The sequence below is a fragment of the Uloborus diversus genome, chromosome 10, assembly GCF_026930045.1.
Source record: "Uloborus diversus isolate 005 chromosome 10, Udiv.v.3.1, whole genome shotgun sequence".
NCBI lineage: Eukaryota > Metazoa > Arthropoda > Arachnida > Araneae > Uloboridae > Uloborus > Uloborus diversus.
This window is the reverse complement of record NC_072740.1, coordinates 102,986,607-103,009,465: the sequence shown is the minus strand read 5'-3', so window position 1 is coordinate 103,009,465 and position 22,859 is coordinate 102,986,607. Positions and strand designations below refer to the sequence as shown.

The following is a 22,859-nucleotide window of genomic DNA, read 5'->3' as shown; positions in this document are numbered from 1 at the left end:
CCAAAAGATTTGTGCAACTGTTAAGTATTTAACTGAATACACACTGAAACTTGTTTTGTGCAGTCTTTTTTTGTGCGGTATATGAAAATGTCCATCAGATTGAGACTCAACTGACGAAATTCTTTATAAAACGAGCGAGGTTGTTTTATGCGATTTTTTATGCGGTCCCTATCCACCGCATAAAATCAGGTTATAGTGTACATTCATTTTTAAATGAATAAAGTTATATAATAGTTTTCTTTATTCAATTCAAAACATCAAACTTTATCCAAATTAGTCGAATCTTCATTCAACTGTTAATTTTGTGTAGGATGTGATTTTTGTAAATTGTTAAATCAATTTTTTGTCAGGAATTTGTTTAGTTAGTGTTGCGTGGTTTTAGACGAAAAAATGTTCTTTTTTTTTCGTTTTTAAGTTTGTCAATTGTCATTTACATTTTTACATTATACGTGTACAGTACGTATATGAATATACACGGCCACATTATAAATAAAAATATATTAAAATTATAACTTAAACATTTCTATTAATTGTTATTATTGATGTAATTCTGTCTTGTCTATACATTTGCAGTTCTAGTGAACAGTTTCGGTGTACAGGGAAATTAAATAATCTTTCATCCTGAATTAGCAAATTAAGTTTTTTTTTTCAGGTGGATACTTTATATGCACACATAAAAGTATTCAAACAGAAAAAGCATTAGAATGTAAATATTATAAATTTCTAAATACATTATTTCGGTTTGAAAGTTCAAAACTTTTAATTTTTCCCAAGTGAAAAAAAAAACCTCCTTTCGGAAAAAAACTGAAAAAAAAAAAAAAAAATCCACAATCTATCTCTATCTCCGAATATTAAATATTCGTTATCACTATCACTCCTTTTGAAACCATACATTTTTTTCAATCTATCGGTTCAAAACGGTAGCAACTTGTAATGAAGGGACTCATTTTTGCTGCCTGTTGGAATGAATTTAAACCAGTTGCGCAGTAAGACAAAGGCTGCTCTTATGGCGTATTTTGGAGTAAAATAAGCACATTTTATCAGCTTTGAATTGAGTATGTACATTTCATATAGAGTAGCAATAAAAGTCTAGAAAGTTAACTTTGAAACAATATATAAAATTCTTTCGTTGATCATACTCTTTTTCTTTTCATATTCATTTTTTTAAAATAAAAAAAGGGGTCAATGGCTATATATTTCATTACGAATACAATGTCAGGTGCAATTGAAACGCTGTTATTTAAATGTAGGAAAAATTGGAAACGATAGGTTGGCGGTAAAAGAAGTGCCATTTCCTGAGGGAAAAAGTTCTCATTACTCTATCCATGTTTTAACGCGTTTTCTCTAATCACTTGTTTCAAATATCATTAATAGAATGAGATATTTAAAATTAACATTTTCCTCTCTTTAAAAAATGAAAGAAAAGTTAGATTTGAAAGTGAATTTTTCAGAGAAATTTAAGATCATATTCGATACGAAATTTAAAAACGCTCTGAAAAAAAAAAAAAAAAAAGTCTGGAAATGTATGGTAAAAATTTGGACATCCTGGATTGAATGAAAATGCGAAGAATATGTTTTACACCGTAAGCAGAATGATTTCATTTCATTTTTTACCTTAATTACATGTGTGAATGTAAGTATCTTTACTGAAAATCTGCAATGCGATTCATATGTAAATTCCAAGATGAATATATATATATATATATATATATATATATATATATATATATATATATATATATATATATATATATATATATATATATATATATATATATATATATTGTGAACATATTTTCGGATGCGTGTCTTATACGAATGAGGCTGATATTCTGGTTTTACACCGAAAAGTAACTGTTAATAGGACACCCTCCTCAGAAAATGAAGATTTCTTTCAATAATATTTTAAGAAGGGGGGAGGGGCTGATACCCAATAAGTCGCTCTCCTTCCTACAAATGTCCATGCTTTTGAACTTTCCACTTCTCAAGCGCTCCCTCCAAATCAAAATGGTTTCCATGAAATTGTTGAAAATGTTTTTTTTCTTTTTTCTTTCTTTCTTTTTTTTTTTTTTTTTTTTTTTTTTTTTTTTTTTTTAAGGAAGGGGGAGAAGGTTGTGCAATTTGCAAAACGGGAGTCATATTTGGATTCAGGAAGTCTTTTTACATAAGAAACGGCAAAAATGGTGTCAGATTTTTTTTTCATTTCGCACTGTGTTACTAATTTGTTCATAATGAAAGAAATGGTGTCAAATTTTTTTTTAACTTCGCACAGTGTAACTAATTTGTTCATAATGAAAAGTGTAACTTTAACAGCTTTAAGATGCTTTCATTTTAGAGTACAATGCGGGTGATCTAAATATTACGTAAGAATAAGTCAACTTAAAAATTTCCATTTTTTTAAAAAGGATGTTATGATTTTTTAAAATGAAACTGCTCGTGTTCATTCACTAGTAAGGGAATGTGGGCAAAGTGAAATAGTTAAGATGACTGAGCTTTTTCAAAATGAACAAGATGGAAATTTGTTTTAAAAATTACAGTAAATGAAGAAAAAACATTGTTCTTGCATTGAAATAGTATTTTTTATGGCAGTAAATTTGCACTTTCAAAAAAAAAAAAAAAAAGTGGAAAATTTTCACTTTTTTTTATGGGGCAAAGTGAAAAATAAAATACTTTTCTAATGAAATATTTTTATTCGTTTATAAAACATGTTTTTGATCAAATAAATCAGTAAATAAAACGTTGAGTAAATAAATGAAAAGATAATGAAACAATAAAAAGGAATAATTAACTTAATTAATAAATAAAGAAATATAAATGAGTGAGTAAAAGAGGAAATGAATAAGAAAATAAGTAAATGAATGAATATATAAGTGAATTACTAGATGAAGAAATGTAAGTGAATTCATAAATAATTGAATACGTAAGTGATTTAGTGAACGATTGAGTAAGTAAGCAAAATAAACTATTTCACTTTTTCCCTAGTCATTTGCCCCGCATGTACAAACTGAGTGTACAAAATATTTAAAATACAAACAAGCTTAATATTAAGTAAATAAATACTGCACTGATTTTTAGAAGGCTTCAATTAGTACTTAAAATGTTGATAACTGAAACTGTATCACCTTATAATACCAAAAGTAGTTTTAGACTCACAACAAATTTTTCAATACGAGTATCCATTTTTACCCAATTGCTTTAAACTTCGGCGGTATTTTTTTCCTGACTGGAATAGACTACATGTGTTACGGCATAGTTAAAATGATAACAGGTGGCGCTAAAAGCAGAGAAAATACTTCACCGTTTCACTTTGCCCCGTCATTCATTTTGCCCCACGTTCCCCTACATTCGCAACGCCACCTCAGAATCTTGGAAAAAATCTATCTACGTAGAAAAGAAAAAAAAAAAAAATCACGAAAATTTTAGATTTTCCAGTGTGCTTCCGAATGAAACTGATGTTCTGTTACCTTATCTTTTTATTCCTATCTATTATCTATCTCATTCCATCTTTTCATATCTATCTTTATCTTAATCTTCACATCAAAATAAACAGGAGTAAAAAAACTGTCGCTCATAGAAACTTTTATTATCCTTATGAATCAACCGTAATAAGGACTCATAAGATCGTCTAACGAGGCAAATATTCGGGATTATTTTGAATGTTATCATATAAAGAGTGTAAGTAACTTCTCGCCAACAGATAAAGGGAAGGAAAAAAAAACTTACTGCTTGTAGCTAGGATAAATTTAATTTTAATTGATTAAAATATACATAGAAATAATTTGTAAATTGGAAATATGGAGTGGTCGCTTATTGACTCAGCTGCTGCTGAGGAGTAATTTATTCTTATTACGTAGGGGTAAAGGGGGCACATGTGAACTTTTTTCTTTATTTTTCAAAAATATTATCAATTTCTTAGAGTAAAGCTGTCCCCATGATTGAATATTGTAGCAAGGATTTTTTTTTTCAGATTTTTTTAAAACATTATTTCTTTACTTTCTGTAATTTTCAAAAACAGACTTCAATTGATCACACTATAGGGGGCACATGTGAACAAACCTGGGGGACTTATGAACACCATTGAAAAATGCAGGAAAAGCATCATATTTCAATGAAAAACTCTTTAATATGAAACATATACGTATATACCTATTTCAATGAAGGATTTGTTCCCTCTATTGTGTCAGATTAGTGTACAGAAAGTGTGTCTTTAAAAAAAAAAAAAAAATACTTTTCCACGCTATATAACTCAGTTCACGGAAATTTTCAAGTTTCGTAGCATGTTGTGATCGCTAGATAGACAAGAAAATACATATAAGACTGCATAATACAAAGAATATTTTATTGTGTAAAGATTACTGCTATATATTGCGTTAAAACTTCTTTTTATTTGATGTATGTATTATATAAAACTAAACTCTTGACCAAATAGTAAGTTGCAAATACATTCAAAAGAATAAAGTAAAAATAAATAAACAAATATTTAATAATAATAATGATAATAATAATAAGTTCACAAACTGATTTCAGAAAAATAATAGTTATAAATATTTACACACTTGTTTAACAGTTATAATACCTTACACTAATATTATTGTTACGGAGAGGATTAGAGAACTGTTCACATGTGCCCCTTGATGATGTGTTTACAAGTGCCCCATCATCTACTTCATAGCTTACTTGCAAAAATAAATTTTTTTAATTAAATTAAAAAAAACATTGTCATAAATTTACTTGAATGTTCATAAAATGTTTGCAATAGTTTAAGTTTCGCTTTAGTTAGCTAAAAATATGTTTTTATGTAAAGACGACAGTGATAAAATGCCATCATCATCTGCTAAAACAAAGAAGCTGTCACCACAGGAACATAAACTGTCTCCTTGCTTTAAAAGTTCGGCCGAGAAGTAAGACTGGAACTGCCATTACTGGAGAACTTTTTAAGATTTTTTGCTTGGCGTTATCCTAGTGAAGCATCCCATGTTCACATATGTCCCGTGCTCACATGAGCCCCCCTATTCCCAACATACGAACTGATATGTGGACCACATGTATCACTCATCAGAGGAGGGTAGCCCAAAGCGGGTAGGTTAACGAAGAACCCTCGAAAGTTGTAGTTTTTGAATTGTTATCGCAACAACTTCAGTTTTATTTCCTAGCAGGGTTCTTGAACTTCAAAATAAAAAGTGATTTCTGCATTATTTCAAACTCGATGTTTATTTATTATCAAACATTACAAATACTTGAAAAACCCGCTTTGCCCTACCAGGGGGCCTAAAGCGGGTATATCGTTCGGGTAAAGTGGGTAAGCTTAACTAATTGGGCTTTGGTACATTTTCCAATGAAAAATGAAGTTATAAATGATTAAATTAATTGACTAGCTAACTGCCATTTTAAAAAAATATATAACAAAGTTATACTTATCCTATTGAAATGGAAAATCTAAGTAAGAAATTATAAATAATTATGTGATTAAATCTTATACCCACTTTGCCCTACCCGCTTTGTCCGAAGGCACGTTTTTTATTTCAATAATTATAACCTTAAATTTAACAAAGAAACAAACGAAATTACCATCGTAGTTTGTGGGTGGATGGTATCAGAATAACGTTATATTATTGATATTTAAAAAATAAACTGGTCTTCGAGTAATTACAAGTTACATACCTACAGTTTTTTTTAAATTTTATTTTATTTTTTAGATATGTATTATTTTTCTTACTTTAAGAATGGTTACGCCATGCCGCTTCACTGCTGTTTCGCTATGACTGATTGAAACTCACGGGTGTTCGGGTAAACACGACATAAGCATATTACATCGCACCTTGCACACCATGCGACGGCATACGAGTAGCTACCCGCTTTGGGCCACCCTCCTCTATATGGACGAAATGCATCAGTATGGGTAAATATTAGAATAGAAAATTGTGTACAAATAATGGGGAATATTGCTCTTTAAAACAGTTCCAGTTTGACATCCAGTAGCAGAAACAGCACGACGCTGCGATTATCGTCCCAGATTCTTGAGAGAGACTGCAGACTTCTTTATTGTGACCTACAATTTATACCTAAACTTTTCAAGGGGTGGCTCTTAAACGATTGCACTTGCAGGAAACTGGAACCACGACACCTGCACCTTTAACCTGCACCTGCCACCTTCCGCGTATACGTCAGGCATTGATCAAGTCATAACTCGTAAATCTTCGGACCTAAGCCCATCGCTCTTCCAGCCGGCCTATCGCGGCTGGAAGAATTTTGTACTTATTAACCCATTTACTGCCATGGTTATCATATGTGATAGCTGGTGATGTTTTCGTTAGGACACTGGATACAGGGGCGCCCCAATGAGAGGTCGCAAGGGGTCACTGCGACCATCCAGAAATTTTCCTTATTCGGCGTTTTTAAATGCCCGAAGGTCAATTTTCATTAGATTTACTTATGTCTGCGCTCTCGTATTTTATCGTTCGCAAAATTTTAAGTTCCATTCGGCAAAGAAGGAGTTTATGTCCCCCCAAAAATGTAAGTTCGGGGCAACCCTTGACTTACTATCAGAAGTTCGTATCCCAACGGTTGCCCCATGGTGAATATTTGGTATTTCGGAAGAGCAATCAAAGTTTTAAGGAACTATTGTCCGAGTTTAACGATTTCATTGAATATTAACGAGAATTTTTTCGGCTCAAGTGTTTTGCCGGCAAAATCGATCATCCTACATTCAGTTTTTAAGTGATCTTTCATTACTATATTCCAAGCTATAGTAGTGAAATAAATTTTGAACAATCAAAAATCCTTTTCAAAGATACTTAATAGATCTATTGTTTAACTATTTAATTTTCAATATTTTCCCACGTTCTTTTAACATGGTGCTTTCATCCTGTATTATTTTTATGACATGAGCACGTCTCTGACGTCTGTGTTTCCGTGCATGTAACGTTGTTTAAATTTTATAGATGTAATAATGCATGTGTGCGTGTGTGGATTTAGCTGGAGTGTTATTATTTGCACTAGTATTGTTTTAGTGACTTTTTATTTTTGAATTAAGATTCAGTTTTTATATGAATTAATTTTCTACTTATTGTTTACTCTAATGACATCTGGTAGTTGATATGCTGTTATGTATTTGTTTGCGCAATGCAGCGCCGCAAAGGTGGAACATCCAGATTTTTATTTATTTAACTTATTAGTTTGATTTTATTGTAGTCTTTTGAGGCTGTTACTGAGAAGTCTGTAACTTATATCACTCTAATTTTTAACCGACTTCAGAAAGCAGCCGGTTATAAGGTCATATCGTCAGTATGTTTTTTTAATGCTTTTAACTTCTCATTGGATTAACTAATGTTAATGATTTTTCTTAATTGTCAAACTTGGGTCCTATGCTTTTATTTGACCATATTTGTTTCTTAGAAAACAGTTATGGATAGAAAACAGCAATTCCCATGTAAATTAAAAGGCTTACGCCGATATTCCCTTACTAAACTAATAATTAAATAATGTTTAAAATATTAGATTCAATCTTCGCCAACTTTTGCACATTCATTTTCTGACTCATAAAAAAAGGGGAAAAAAACAATTCCAAGTGAAAAATTTAAATTTTTAATTGTTTTTCATCAGTCTTAACAAGGAAAGGAGATTTTACCTTGTTAAAAACATGGGTCCTCACTGCTGGGCCACCAACTCTGGGTAAGGATTACCTCAGACAAGATTAAAGCCCAAAAAATAAAAAAAAAGTACCATAAAGCTAGAAAAAACTAAAAAAACTATTAATTTCAATATAAAAACATGTTAAACTACACTCACGAAAATCAAGAGCATTATCAAAAATTCTATGTTAAGGAAAAGCTTTATATCCGCCATCCGATACTCCGGTGTCCTAAAAGACCAACAATGACCTCAATGGGGCTTCAATTTACTTTTTTAAATTATCATATCACAACAAAATGTGACGATACACAACCGCATTTCTCTTTTTGAATTCGTCAACTACATCAATTAGTGTCAAGAACAACTCACAATTTTAATCGCTCCTTATAAACTACAGTGAACCATGAAGAAACAAAATTTACTGTAAAATAAGATCAGGAACTTTGACATCATTCTTCATGAATAGCTTTTACTACACTTTTACCTGGTAATAACAAACTGCTTGTTGTTTACGCTTTATAATCAGTCAGACTTTCTGACGAGGATAAAGTCGCGATTTAGCGAATTTTAGAAATGGGTGGATGGCTTTGCTGGTCTACATGACCTTATTTAGCGCACCATTATAATTGGTCCCAAGACATGAAGAAGCTAAAATCACTTGCATATAACTTTATGCGTTCAATGTATTTACGTTCTGAAGTTGTTACAATGAGGGAATAAAAACTATTTTTTTGTTTTTAAATTAGGTAATTTAGATTTAAATTTACATTGGTAGAGAAAATGAACTGCGATGGGGGGGGGGGGGGTGTATGACAAGTTAAAAATAAAATTTAAATTAGAAGTATATTTTATGCACTTGCTGTCGTAATTAAAGCTAAAATCCTACATTTTCATAGACCTAATGAAGGGTTTTAGATCTTAGATTGAGAGGGAAAAAAAAGGTAATGATCCGAGAAAACTAGAAATTTTCAGTTGTCCCTTCTGGACGTTTTTTATAACAATTTTTAATTTCTTCAGTCTGAACACAATTTCTAAATTAAGGGGACTTTTTAAAAGGATCCTGTTGCAGCTATTTTGATTGCTGCAGGAACGATCTTAGCGTCGAGATCTTCCTCTAAATCCGCAGGAGTCACGCACATCAGTAACTTCCTATGTCCCCAGAAGAAGTAACTTAATTGGTTTTTCTAGATGTGTGCTACATTAATTGGCAGATTTAAGACTATTTAGAGAAATAATCATCATTACTTTTAAAGTCATTATAAAATGACTCGAAACAAAGTTTTTGTGCCCTCTAAAAATTTGCTAAACGTTGTATCCGACTGCAAATACTTTGCCCGCTGCAGGTTTCGTTACAACTTAAAAGAATTGTTTAGTAAATAAAAGCTCTAACTCCCTTTGCTATTGTCCTATCAATAAAATATTTGTTGGGAAATACTGCGGAATCAACTCGGAAGTTAGTGTTCGTATTTTTCTTCTCAACTTCATTCACTAAATATTAGTAGTAAAACACTTGCTAACAAAATCTGTTCAAAGTGCCCAATGATTTGTATTGAAAAAATGTTTCCTTTAAGTATCTGTTGGAAACAATTAATTTTTGTTTTTACTATATCATATATTCAATTAAAATTTCAAATTTAACTATAAGTGCATTGGGTTTGATTTGGTGTTTATTTGAACTTAAAATATTGAAAAAGAGATATCTTTTTAGAACTACTGGTAAAGATAGCAGTAAAAAAAAAAAAAAAAAAGAGCAATAAGGTAAATCTTAAAGTTTCAATTTGGGAAATTTTTAAGTAACTGTGTTTATACTACGTTATTTGGAACTGAAATTAAGTGTTGAAACAACAAAATGCTTCAAATTTCATATTTCAAGAAAAGGCGAAAATCTACGACTGGTGAGACGATAAATGTACATAAATGCAATGAAAGTCTTGTCACCAATTTATTTCATTTCTTTTTCCATAGGTAACCACGAGGATGGGTTCATGTCTCAAATTCTGAAGTTGAAATTTTTAGGAGGAGGGTTGATTTTAGAGGGTTTTGACCTCTTTTTGCGGGGTCTCGTTATTTTGGGGGCTTGGAGGGGCACAAAGCAATTGAGACGCTGGGCCGTCATCCTTGGGAGGATGGGCACCTCTGTTTTTACGTCATTATGTTTTGAATGTCTTGAACTTACTTCTGAAATTTACAAGTATTTTTGAAGCTGAACGAATGTTTAGATTTTTTAAAAATAATTATTTGTTTGAAAAATTTTAAATTCTAACATTTTTTTAATGTCTTTTATCTAGGTAGTCGTGAGAAGGCTTATGTGTATGCAATATCATCAGCAGGAGTAGCATATAGCGTTACGCGGTCGTGCAGTAAAGGTGAATTGGGTGAATGCAGATGTGATGAGTTGGTTCGAAAAAGAGACAATGGAGGGCGCTGGAAGTGGGGCGGTTGTTCTGACGACATCAAATTTGGAGCTCGTTTCGCAAAAGATTTTGTGGATTCTGGTGAAGATACACTAACACCTGAAGGACTTATGAACACTCATAACAACGAGGCAGGCAGACGGGTAAGTATCAACAAATCAATTACCAAATATATCTCTTTTCCTCGACTAGAATTGACTTCCAGAGTTCTCTTCAAATTTCTCTGAATGTTTACTTTTTGGAAGGGATTCGGAATAGTTCTGCATGAAAATTAATTTTGAAGATTATAAGGCTCCCGCACTTCTTTCGTTAGAAGTTAGACCACACTTAGTTGAATCAACTTTCGAACGAGCGGAATGATTATTAGGAAGTGTAACCAGGTAGAAAAGCGAAGGAATTGCCTAGCCTCCTTCACACCATAGTCAACTATGCCTGGTGTTCCTAGCACAGTACTCTAACTCTACCCCAGCAAAATTTATGCTAAATACCTTGACGTACATTTAATGGGAGATTGTAGCGTACGATTGGGTAGTTTCATTCCGATTCAGCAAGCTGTTTCGATTCACTCGATTTTACTTTACTATATATAGTTAACTTTAATCGAACAAAACTATCTTTATCTTAAATTAATATCTCTCTGGGATACTGATGGTATCGACATTTTTTAAGTATAATTTAAGAAATCGTTCAGTTGTTTCACTTTAAAAGTACTCTCTTAAAAAATTCCAGCGATTTTAACTCAGACTGAGTAAATTTTCACTCCTTTCCAGTGTCGAAAACGCACTTTCCTTGTAGGAGTGAATTTCATTCCTTTTGCGGTGCGGTTATTTTCACTCCTTTTGGATAAGCTTATTTCACTCCCTTTTGATAAATGTTTTTCACTCTTTTTAAGACTAAATTAATATCCTAAATGAGTGGTTGCTTTCTGTTTTGGAAAGCCGCTATTTCACTCTTTTTTTAGAATAAAATAGGTAAAATCATTTCACTCTCCTTTGGTGAAATTGTTTTTTAAACGTGTTTTCATGTGCTTATGCTGTGTATTTGAATTTAAAACTGTTTTTAAAATTTATTTCATTTGAAAAAAAATTAGTTTTTTAATTTAAAAAATGAAAAAAAAAATGTTTTTAGTGTTTCCGAAGAGGATGCACAAGAACTGTACGGCAAATACGAAGAATTTTCTTTTTTATTAAAACTTTAACTGGAAATATTTCTTGAACTACTGGTACATCGTTACAAATCACCCACGTGCAATATTACGTACATTTCCGAATCTGAAGATTGAAATAAAACTAAAAAACCCACACAGTTCCAAATAAATAGATTTAAAATTTTGAAACTCTATATTGATATTCTCGGTGTGCCTTTTAACATTAATAATGTTTTAAAAGTTACATCAGTTCAAATTAATTTAAAAAGTCACTCATAAATTGTGACAAGATACGTTTGAATTCAATTTTGTCTCTTCGAGGCCATTCATTAATTACGTAAGAACAATTTTGGCAATTTTTGACCTTCCCTTCCCCCTATGTAAGGGTATGCAAGACTCCCCCCCCCCCCCCATCTTAGGTAAGATTCTTTTTTTTCGTCACAATAATAAAATAACAAATATTACATCACTGGGATCGTTCTTAAATTAACTATCAATTTTTTTTTAATTTTTTTCAAAACATTTTTGAGTAAAGAAATGTTTACTGTAAGGAATCTAGACCGAATGTTTTTTGACAAATAATTTTTTTATATGATGCGATAATAATTAAAAATAAGACATGCAAAACACAGTGCGATTCTTTTATTACATTTTACACGTTTCATTCTTTGAAACACAAGTAAAAAACAGCTCATCCTATAATACATACTTTTACCTTCCTGAAGCAAATGAAATATAATATTTGCCAAACCACTTGACCGCGGATTTCTAATATAAAATATCGGCTTGGAAAATATTACGTAAGAATGGATCTACCCCCCCCCCCCCTCCAAGCAAGGGTATGTAGAGAATTTTCCATCCCCTCCCCCTCAGGACCCTGAATTAATGAATGGCCCGTTACACATATGAATGAGTGTATTATACAAAGTTTATGATACTCTTTAAAGTTTATTATACACAAAAACAATGTTTGATTAATTTAAAATATACGCAGTGGTTGGAGCTCCGACCATCGGGAGCGGATTCGGTATACGACCTATAGATTTGCGCATGGTCGGGTCTGTAACACCTGCCTAAAATATATATATACAGTACACACACACCAAAGATGGTAACGACTGTTTCAAATGTCATATTTTTGATTCGATGATCGAAATAAAATTGTTGATGAAAGTTTCATTCATTTGGAAGAAAAAGTTACAAAAAGTTCGCCGTAACATTGCACGTGGATGATTTGTAATGATATACGAGCAGTTCAAGAAATATTAACAGTTACAAGTTTTAATAAAAAAGAAAATTCTTCGCACTTACCATGCAGTTTTTGTGCACTTCCTTCAGAAACCTCATTCGGCAACAAATATTGTTTAAATTCATTAAATGAAGACATTTAGATAGCGAAATCCACTTGGTACTCGCGACCAACGTTGGGTAAGCCTAACGTGGAGGTGGAGGGAGGTATAGAAGATTCTCCCTAAACAAAATCACGTGACAGAATCGAACCAATGAAAATGTTTTTGAGTCCTTCTTTTAAAGAATGTTTTTATATTTCGCTCATCAAAGGAGTGTTTCCGAATTTCACGCGAATAAAGAAAAGTTTTAGTCTTGTTTTTTTCGTAAAGCGTCTTTTTTTCGATAAAGCTAGCACTCAGAAAGAATGAATGCACCCGCAATAGATTTCACTCTTTTTAAGAGTTATTTTTTCGCTCTTTTGAATTAAGAGTGTAGAGACTCCGTTTTCCCAATGCCTCTAACAAATACATCTTTTTCATGCAAATTTAAAGTTAAAAGCAAATCTAAAAACTAGCCTTAACTCGTTTTAAGGCTTTGCTTACGAGACAGTCCTAACATACACTTTCGAGAAGGCTTTAGGAGCAAATTAGAATTGAAGACTTTAGGAGCAAATGGATGTAAGTGACATGAACTAAAAACTTCAAGAAAACTACTACATTCGGCAGGTGAAATTTTCCCCAGTTTTGGGACAGGAGATGGTAGTAGTAACCCTGGAAAATAGTGCTAAATAGCATGACTTACAGAATTTTTCAATAAAAGCCTACCTTGCTCAATCCATGAGCACAAATGAGACATTTAAGTGGCATATATTTGCATTTAACTATCGGAAATTTAAACTTCGACTTTTAATTGTGATGTATTCGAATCCAAGGAATCATTATGTGTCATAATATGAGGTATCAACTTTCTGAAAAGCTTTCTTGTATTTAAAAACTGATGATGTGTACGTGTTGCAGGCTTGTAGTCACCCTCGCAACACGTAGAAATCATGATTTTTCTAGTGCAAAAAAATGCTCAGCCTCAATGCATAGAACTACGAGACTTCAAACATGACACTTTTTAACTTTCTTCGACTAAGTTTGGCCAACCCTACTAGACTGCACTGAAAATCAGCCATAAAAGTTAAGCCATATTTCAGTTGAGGTACTAAATGTCATGTTGTAATCACAAGAATTTCTTTAGCTATGTTTTTGATCGAATTTGAAAAAAAAAAAAAGGCGACTTGGAAAAATTTCTATGGTTGGGCACCATTCAACGGATTTTTACAAGTCCCCAAAAAAAATTTTTGGGGAAAAGAAAAAAATCGCGTTTTCTGGAATCTTTAGAAGAATCCACCATACAAATTTCATCAAAATAAGAAATGGTGTGTAACTTGGCACCCCATTTCGGACCAGTTCTTATAAAAACATCCTCTTAATAGGGTGGAATTCATTTCATGCATTTCAAGCCTCCATTGAGAATGACTCTTAATAGTGCGTTCACGAGATGGGACTTCGCCCTGCCTCATAAAACGCACAGTACATTTTAGCACGTGTGTGATCGGTGAAATTGTAATTATGACAACTTTAAGTTTGGCGCGCATTTAAATTAGCGAAAAAGTCTTGGTAACCTTTATATCTTTTCTATTGCTTGTCTGATTTTTTTCACGTTATTCTTTTTTCGTTAGTTAAATGCATCTCAAATTTTAAAACTGCTGCTTTTACGGCAAAATGCATTGATTATAAGCCTCCTTCCAAAAACTTCGAAATAGAACAGTCGGATACCACGTGACGGAGCCAAGTGTGTTCTCATGGCAAACGAACAATACTAACCCGCTTGCATTTATTAAGCATTTGCAATATACTAAAATTACAAATGTTTTTAGAACAATTAAAATGTCAAAGTAATTTTTCTAATGTGTCCTCAATTTCAGGGTCTCCGTTCAAAAATGGAATTGGTATGTAAATGCCATGGCGTATCCGGATCGTGCTCAATGCGTGTGTGCTGGAGGCGCCTGAAACCATTTCGGGAAATCGGAGACCTTCTGACTTCCAAATTCGATGGTGCCACATTAGTGAAAGCAGTAGAGCGCAGGCATAAGACAAAGCTTCGACCTGTCCGAAAAAACGTGAAGAGGCCGAGTAAAAAAGACCTCGTTTTTTTAGACGAATCGCCCGATTATTGCCTGCGCAACGAAACGTAAGTGTGCTCATCCTTCTTTTACTTTTTTTTCTATGAAGGCGGTAAAAATACTGAGGAAATATTCTGAAATGGGTTCATTGTAAGCGTGATAATGAATGAGATGTTCTAGAATTGAATATGATGTGCATGAAGTAGAGAAGGTAATAAAAAATAATTAGTAATACTAAATAATTTTTAAGCTAAATATTTGCTATCAATAAGTGATAGACAATATTTGGTATATATAAAGGGTGTCCGAAAAGTTCTCGACACACTTTTAAATTTCTTAGAAAACCAACAAATTGTCGTTTGAATATGCGATTTACGCCATAATACTTCACAGGTTCAAGAATTTTTTACAACATCATAAAAAACAGGAAAAAAGTGAAAGAAAAAAAAAGAAAACGGTGCAATTTTATAAGTAATCATTGTATTGGCACAGGAAGAGCTGTGAGGTGTTTAATCATTTTATTAAACAGAAAGTAATACCTCTCATTACCAGAGTCCAATGTATGCTCCGTTCGTTGCACGAAACACATACAGGGTGTTCTGTTTAAACCTGCAAGATCTTTATTTTCGCAACCCTGTCGCAACCAATTGAACATTTTTGCAATTGGAAGGATATATCCAGGACTAATGGTTGCGAAAATAAAGGTTTTGCGGGTTAAAACGGAACACCCTGTATAAACATTACTCAAGTTCTTCCCGTGTCCACAAACGGTACACACATTGAACTCTGGTAAAGCTTGACCACGAAAAGAAGGCGGATGACCTTGAAGCTAACCATCATTTGTATCATTTGTAATAGTTAGAATCTGCCAGAAAGCACCGAATAGTAAGAGGCATGGTTTTGCTAATCCTATCTATTCCAAAATAATACCAAAAAACCTATTACAAGTGATACAAATGATGGTTTTCCTCCAAGGTCATCCGCCTTCTTTTCGTGGTCAAGCTATAATAAAAGGCACTTTTTTTTCTGTTTGATAAAATGATTAAACACCTCACATGACGTTCATTTCGCTTATTTTGAAGATACAGCTAATACTTATAACAACCCCCTTTTTTTTCTCTCTTTTTTTACGATATTATAAAAAAAATCTTGAACCTGTCAAGTATTACGACGCAAACCGCATATTCTTAAAAAATTTGTTGCTTTTCTATTAATTTTTGAAATATGTCGAGAACTTTTTGGACACCCTGGATTCGTATGTGTATGTAAAAGAATAAGTACAATCGTAAACTTTTTTTTTTCAAACGCTGTTTTAGGCAATTCCTCCATGTTTCCCTACCTGGCCAAAATCAACTTCCGGCCTCAGAGCTATTTGCTAGTCGTTACTTTTCTGTTAGTGTTTGTATATTTCGATTAAATTGTAGAAAGTCAACCACGTAGTAGGACGAAGAAAATTATATTATGGCTTTTATAAATGGTACATTACATTTTCAGTTGCTATAATTCATTGGGCTTTAACAAGGTGATATGTCATGTTTATAAACTGCTGTAATCTACAAACGCCATGGCTTTCGTGAACGTGATGCGGAGTATCTTAGTGTACGAAACTGTTAGATCTTCATTTAGCTGTAAGTTACCGCCCCTTAGCCAGGACTAAGGCAGAACTACATGCAATATACTAGACACTCCGGTTATCACATCCAGAGACTGCAGTTTCATTCGTATTCGAAATCCTCAGTTTGGAATAGGGAATAACCGAGCTGCAGAAAGATGTCATCTCATTGAAGCTGAGAGTGCCAACAAACTAATAGATAGAGTAAATATATCTCACTTGCGGCGTGTCCGCAGCATGGTTCAGATCGACTCGTAAATTTCAGGCAACCGGGCTGTCTGGAATATTGTTGCATGTAGTTCTGCCCTGGCTTAGAGGCGGTAACTTACTGCTAAATATCCAAGCTTTGCCTTCAATTCACGAGTCGAGCCGCACCTTGCTGCGAACACTCGCTGGTGAAACTGGTTTACTGTATCTACCAGTTCGTTGGCACTCTCAGCTTCAATTAGAGGACATCTACCTCCAGCTCGATTATTCACTATTCCAGACTGCGGAGTTCTAATAAGAACAAAACTGCAGTCTCTGGGTGTGATAACCGGGCTGTCTGGTATATTTCATGTTAGATCTTAAATCTATAAAAAGGTGTAAAGCATACCAATTTAGAATGAATTATGTGATGTTCGGATCCACAATCGGACTAAGTATTGCGGTAAGTGTATTGATTTTTTTCTTTTTCTTTTTAAAGAAGATATAATCAGATTTCAGCGGGAGGCAACGCAATCTCGGTAGCTCAACTCTCTATTGTACTGATAATATAACTTTAAGTTAAGATTATTTTGCAATAATTTTAACCCCTTGGAATACAGTGACGTCTGGGAGATATCATTCATTGTTTTTTATTTTATGTATCATCAAACACTTGAATTTCTCCGAAATGTCATTCATTCCAAGTTCCAAGTGCCTTTCTAGACTGGCGTTTCCAAGATGCTATTCATTTGATGCGCCATTACAGGTTATATGACAGACTTGAAGACGTCACAATTTGTCAAGGGGGTAGTTCAAGCAAACAGTTCAAGAAAAATGAAATAACCCCTAAAATTAAATATGTGTATCCGTTAAGCATAATTCTCACATCTTGGAGTCAAAAATAAATATTTTCTTTAGATGAGTTCTAAATGACTGAATAAATACAAACTCTAATAACTGGCAAAAAGAAACTAAGAATAATTTGTGTTTGTTTCATGTGAAATGTGCTATTAAACATATCTTTCTTTCTTCTTTTTGCCTTAGCAGGATTGGCGTACTTGGAACACGTGGCCGGTTATGCAACAGTACAAGTTACGGAATGGACGGCTGCAGGCTGCTTTGCTGTGGCAGAGGATATCAGACTGTGATTCGTGAAGTAGAGGAGAAGTGTCACTGCAAGTTTGTCTGGTGCTGTAGAGTTCAGTGTGAAATGTGCAGCTTCAAAAGAGAAGAGCATTACTGTAACTGAAGTGATATACTGTCGTCCAAATCGAGCAAGTTGATAGAACCTCCATTTCACCTATTTGTGTGCAAGTGCAGCAGTGCAAATAAACTATGGTTTTGCAAGGAACGATGAAATTAAAAGATTAGTTCTTGTACGAGGCAATGCATTTGTAAGAAGCTCTTTTGGTTTACGCAAAAGCTGCTCGACAATCGTGAGAATTTTTGTCTCTTCTTCAAATTTTAAAGTACGCACATGCACTTTGAAATCGAGGATACAAACGCATGCTGGGCGAAATTCAAACAGTATAATTTTTTTACTCATTTTTGCAACTCACGTTATCAAACCAAAGACTGGTTTGAAGACTTTTAATGGACATTGGAGGCTTCATACTGACACCAATTCAAATACATCTTTCATTCATTCATTACAGTTCACCTTCGTTTTGTACAAATTCTTAAATTTTATGAAAAAGTTCGAGTTTGTGTATGATATTTATGTGCCATGTATTTAACTACTACTTAAAAATTTTATGCTACTCATTATGTTCGTGCTTCCGTTAAATGATGAACTAATTTTGTTTATGTACATAGATTGAATTTGCTTTGATCCTACATTTGTGAAAATTATTCACTTTTTGTTTTAATCACTTTCACCTGATGTGAAGCCGCTTGTTTATAGTAATTTTATTATATCTCTATTTAATATGTGTAATTTATCTTGCTATAACACTGTTGATAATCCATTATATCACACTCAACTAAATGTAAGGATTTCCTCAAAAGCGAACAGTAATACTTTTCATAAAAATCGTCGCTATTAAATAAGTAATAGTTGATACAATGTTTTGCTGTAACGTTGCAGTATTAATGAGTTACAGAATTTAATAAAACATTTAAAGATTAAAATACTTGATCAAAGAATTTGATCATCGACGAACAAAACTACATCCTAAAAAAAAATTTTTAAGTAAAATAGCGGTTAACGATGAAGCTTAATATAAACATAATTTAAAAATTAACAGAGAAAGTCAAAAAGTAATTTAAGAAGAAATATAGAAAGAAACTTTAATGATCTTTTGCTTTCAGTTTTAAATCAAAATTCAAAACTTTGACTGAAAAAACTTACATAATTGAGTTTAAAATCTTCAATAAGCTATAAAAAACATTTAATTACTATAGCCAAACACTAAGCTGTTTTTTGTGAATCATTATATGAAGTAAAAACATTTTTTCTCAGTGTTATTATAAGGTTCACTGCGATGCAAAATCAAAATGCAGCTTCCTTGGCGACCGAAAAATTATTTGGGTTGAGCTGCTTTCAAAGAAACAGTTTGAAGTTACTTATCTCCTGCCACGCCCCACCTTTTAGCTTTTAGCCAAAAGTTTCATCATCTGCAAGGCTGGTCAAAAGTGGTCTGTGATTGAGGTGTTTTGCGCCAGGGAAGATCCCGCACAGGGCGTCAGCTCAGTTTGGAGTTCACCCCTTAATGTGTGAACCTGACACTCCATGGCACGTGACATACCTTACTGGTCTGCTGTTGCTCCCTAGGTTGAAGATTCTGGTACAGTCGTTGCTTATGACGCTTCAGTTTATTGACAACATACATTTCTCGAGTAAGTGTACTTAATCCGGGAATGAAAAACACAAAGTAATGCACAAAAATAGCAAGATCTAGTGCTATAAAATTAAAATTCATTATAACAGATATGATTTAAACCATAAGCATAAGTTGTTTTAACTACCCCGACACAAAATGATATATACGTATATTCAAGAAATTGGTTTTACACCTCACTTTTAGCAGCCTGGATTTCAATCCTCAGCTAAGATAAAATTCAAAACTTATGATTATTTAAAACTTTGGTTTTTATTGGGAAATAGTGTTAAAAAAAGCATACTGATCACTGGAAGAAAAAAGTTTCTGACCGTTAATTTATAAGTTCAAAATGGAAACTAAAATATGAAGCAGTAAATAAAATTGTCATTAATTTAATGTAAAATTGTGAAACCAAAATTTTCTACTCATTAATGTACTTTCAATCTTAATATCATATCACTTAAATTCTTCGGGTAAAAAACGCGTTTTGGAAGATTCTCACTGAAGTAAACAAGTTTACTATTTGAAAAATAAAGTTTGCTTAGTAAAAATATGTATGTAATTAATATGTATACCTTGAAATATCCGTTGCTGCTGCATTATGTACATACATGTAATTCATTTTAAAAACTTTTATGTTTTTATTTGTAAAGTTTGTCACAAGCATTTAATTTATGCGCATGGAGGCCTACTAAGGATTTTAATCAGTGGATGATGATTATATCCGTGTAAATTTCTTCTGGAAGGCTGGAAGCAGTTGTAAAGATGATAGTATTTATCTTCACAAAGTTTTTTTCTTTTACTTAATGAAAGATTATGTTTCTTAAAGAAAAGATTGCTTGGTTTCAAGAACATAAAAATGTTTGCATCCCAGAATATAAAAGAATGTTGCAACTGTAATAAATTTCAATTTACCGCCTCTCAAGCCGGGGATAAAAAAGAACTACAAGCATATACTTAAAGCTTTTACCTTCATTTTACGAGTTGAGCCTCATCATTGCTTGCGGATTCTCACTGGTATGCTAAATAAATTTTAACTACCAGTTTGAAGGTAATTACAGCTTAAATGAGAGGACATCTGCATTCAGCTCTGTAATGACTTTTCCAGACTGTTGAGTCGATAAACAATGACGAAACTGCGCTCTCTGGATGTCGTAGCTGGGCTGTTGGTATATACCTGTAATGCTACGACTTATTTTCGATTTTTTGATCAGAATTCAGTGTGTTTTTGTAGAACTGAAAGCATCTTCATCATTTACTGTAGAGCAAAAATGTGGTGCATAATTTAGTTTATTAGAATTCAGCTTGGGTTTTCAAAAATTGAACATCTGTATCAAATACTGCTGAAAATAGATCGAGTTTAAGATGTTTACCAATGCAATTAAAAAGCTTTCAGTAGTTAACTCGCAAGTTTTCAGTAATAACACAAACTTTAATTACATAATTTAAAAGAATTGTAATGATATTTTTTCTAAAATTTAAAAACAATATTGCTTAAAAACAGTTTTGTTTTTTGTTTGTCAGGAATAGCCGACATAGGACTAAAAAGATCCTGAAGTATTACATTTTCTGTAAATTTAGTTACATCCAGTTTATATCGACACAATGAAAAGCTCGACTTTGTTCAATAATGCCGAAAACTTGCGATGTTTGAGTCAAAAACTTGCAAGTTTTCAGCATTGTATGCTGAAAACGGTACCTTGGAACAATAACAACCAAAGTCAAATTTTCACCAAATTTTATTTGTAAATGAAATCTGTTCAAGTAGCAACTTTTCTGTGCAACAACAGCCAATCTAATGCAGCGCAATAGCATTGAGTTACAGTAATCATATTTACCTGTGTCCTTTAATATTTGTTTTTTGGACAATCGGTACTTTCATTTAGATCTAAAATAAGCGATGCCATTTGTAATTCAAGTATAATAAAGAATATTAGAGTTATCTGTATATTCCTAAAGTAGCATGAGTCGTTAATCTCTTGAAGTGGAGTGAAAATTTGATAGAGCCAAAAATATCGAGAAACTTTACTACTACTTTTTGCAAAACTGATATTTTTAGCATTAAATGTTGTTGTTCCCAAGGACAGATATCTGGGCTTTAATTTGATGTTTGAAAAGTAGTATTGCTAAATTTTCGCGGATTTATAAATTCTCAACTAATTTTTTGCGTTATCAGACAGTTTACACCTATATATATATATATATAATCCAGTGGTGCCCAACCTTTTTCTAATCGAGTGCCGCACCTCATATTTAAAGAGATTCTCGCTGGCCAGAACATACTCAAAATTTCAAAACATTAAAAAATTTTCTTAATAACATGGGAAAATAGAAAAGAGGAAAGACGTTTAAAAAACGATTAGTGTTGTTATTATTATACTCCTTTTATTAAATGGATCTGTTTTCACAAACCTCTTTCTAAATATTTGGCTTCAATTTTGAAACATAGTCATATTAATTGTTCTTTTCGATTTGTAACATTAAACAAAACAACGGGACACATGGATCAACTTTCCGAGCCGTAGGTTGGGCACCACTGTACTAATCCATTCAATATGAGCATTTATTATTACTTAAAATCCTAACAATAATGTCACGGTCTAAAAAAACTCTAGAATGTACTTACTATTATCTCAATTCTACCGTGGGTAGGTAAACAGCAGTATCTGCAGAAATGAGTTTTTGAGACATTTCAAGAAATGTTTCATTAACAGTTTCATTAACATCAATTTCATTCAATATTAACAATACGGAAATGATGGAATTGGGCTTTTTTTTCAGCGGAAACCAAGTAAGCAATCTTGCACAATAAAAGTAACGTACAGTGGATGACGAAAATTCAAAAAAGTGAAAACTTTGCTATTACTGCCCTTTGCCTGCCAACGGCAGTATTACTCTTTGTAAGTTTCATACTGTATATACATCTTAAATTTCAGCCTCACATAAGTAGGAAATACTTTAATATCATGTGCTGAGGTTTATTCGTGGATTCGTTACCATCTCGTTGCCGAAGCGCAGCACTGTATGTCTTGATGCGTTTTCTGAACTGTTTCATAGTGTCATAAATGTAGCCTGTGTAAAAAAGCTTTGTGATTCCATGTTTTCCAAGTATGTTTGTATGCTTCATTTTAGAACAGCGAGTGAATAAACTTGTGATCGGATAAGTGTTGTATCGTTCCATTACTGAGATCTCTATCACCCACGAATGCGGGTGGTGGGAGGTCGGAGATTGAGAGATAATTTCCGTCGCTCATTTCTGTTTATTCTGGTACTGATTGCTATCGTTGGGCTGCACCACATTTAGAAAGGTTGATTACTGCGGGAACTTCCAAGAATGTCCTGAAATCTTCATATCACAGCCATCTTTGCGGTTGCTCTCGCATACCTTAGCATCGTTTGGGGATTTCAAAGCTGAATTGCAGTCATTTACAAAGGACTAAGTGTTTAAGGACTAATAATAAGTCAAATAGTTGAAATATTTGAGGAATATTGCATTGTCTAAATGATCTTGAAACGCGAGGGAAGTGTTTAAAGGTGCCGTATGTATAGTGGCAGAACTTTTAAAAACGGGAGACGAAGTGTTGGGTCTCTTATTTTAATCCGAAATTAGGGGCACTTTGCTTTCAATAAAATAATTCAAATTATA

General features: G+C 32.9%; 1 protein-coding gene across 1 annotated transcript in view; it reads left to right on the top strand.

Moving 5' to 3' along the window:
- The window catches only part of LOC129231364 (protein Wnt-1-like), a 141,646-nt gene extending 123,736 nt beyond the window's left edge, over positions 1–17,910 (top strand). Inside the window, exons 3-5 of the mRNA XM_054865659.1 lie at positions 9,921–10,189; positions 14,396–14,661; positions 17,439–17,910. Of these exons, the coding sequence (XP_054721634.1) occupies positions 9,921–10,189; positions 14,396–14,661; positions 17,439–17,640 (737 nt within the window). The 3' untranslated portion in view covers positions 17,641–17,910. The remainder of the gene's footprint in view (positions 1–9,920; positions 10,190–14,395; positions 14,662–17,438) is intronic.
- The last annotated feature ends 4,949 nt before the right edge of the window (positions 17,911–22,859 follow it).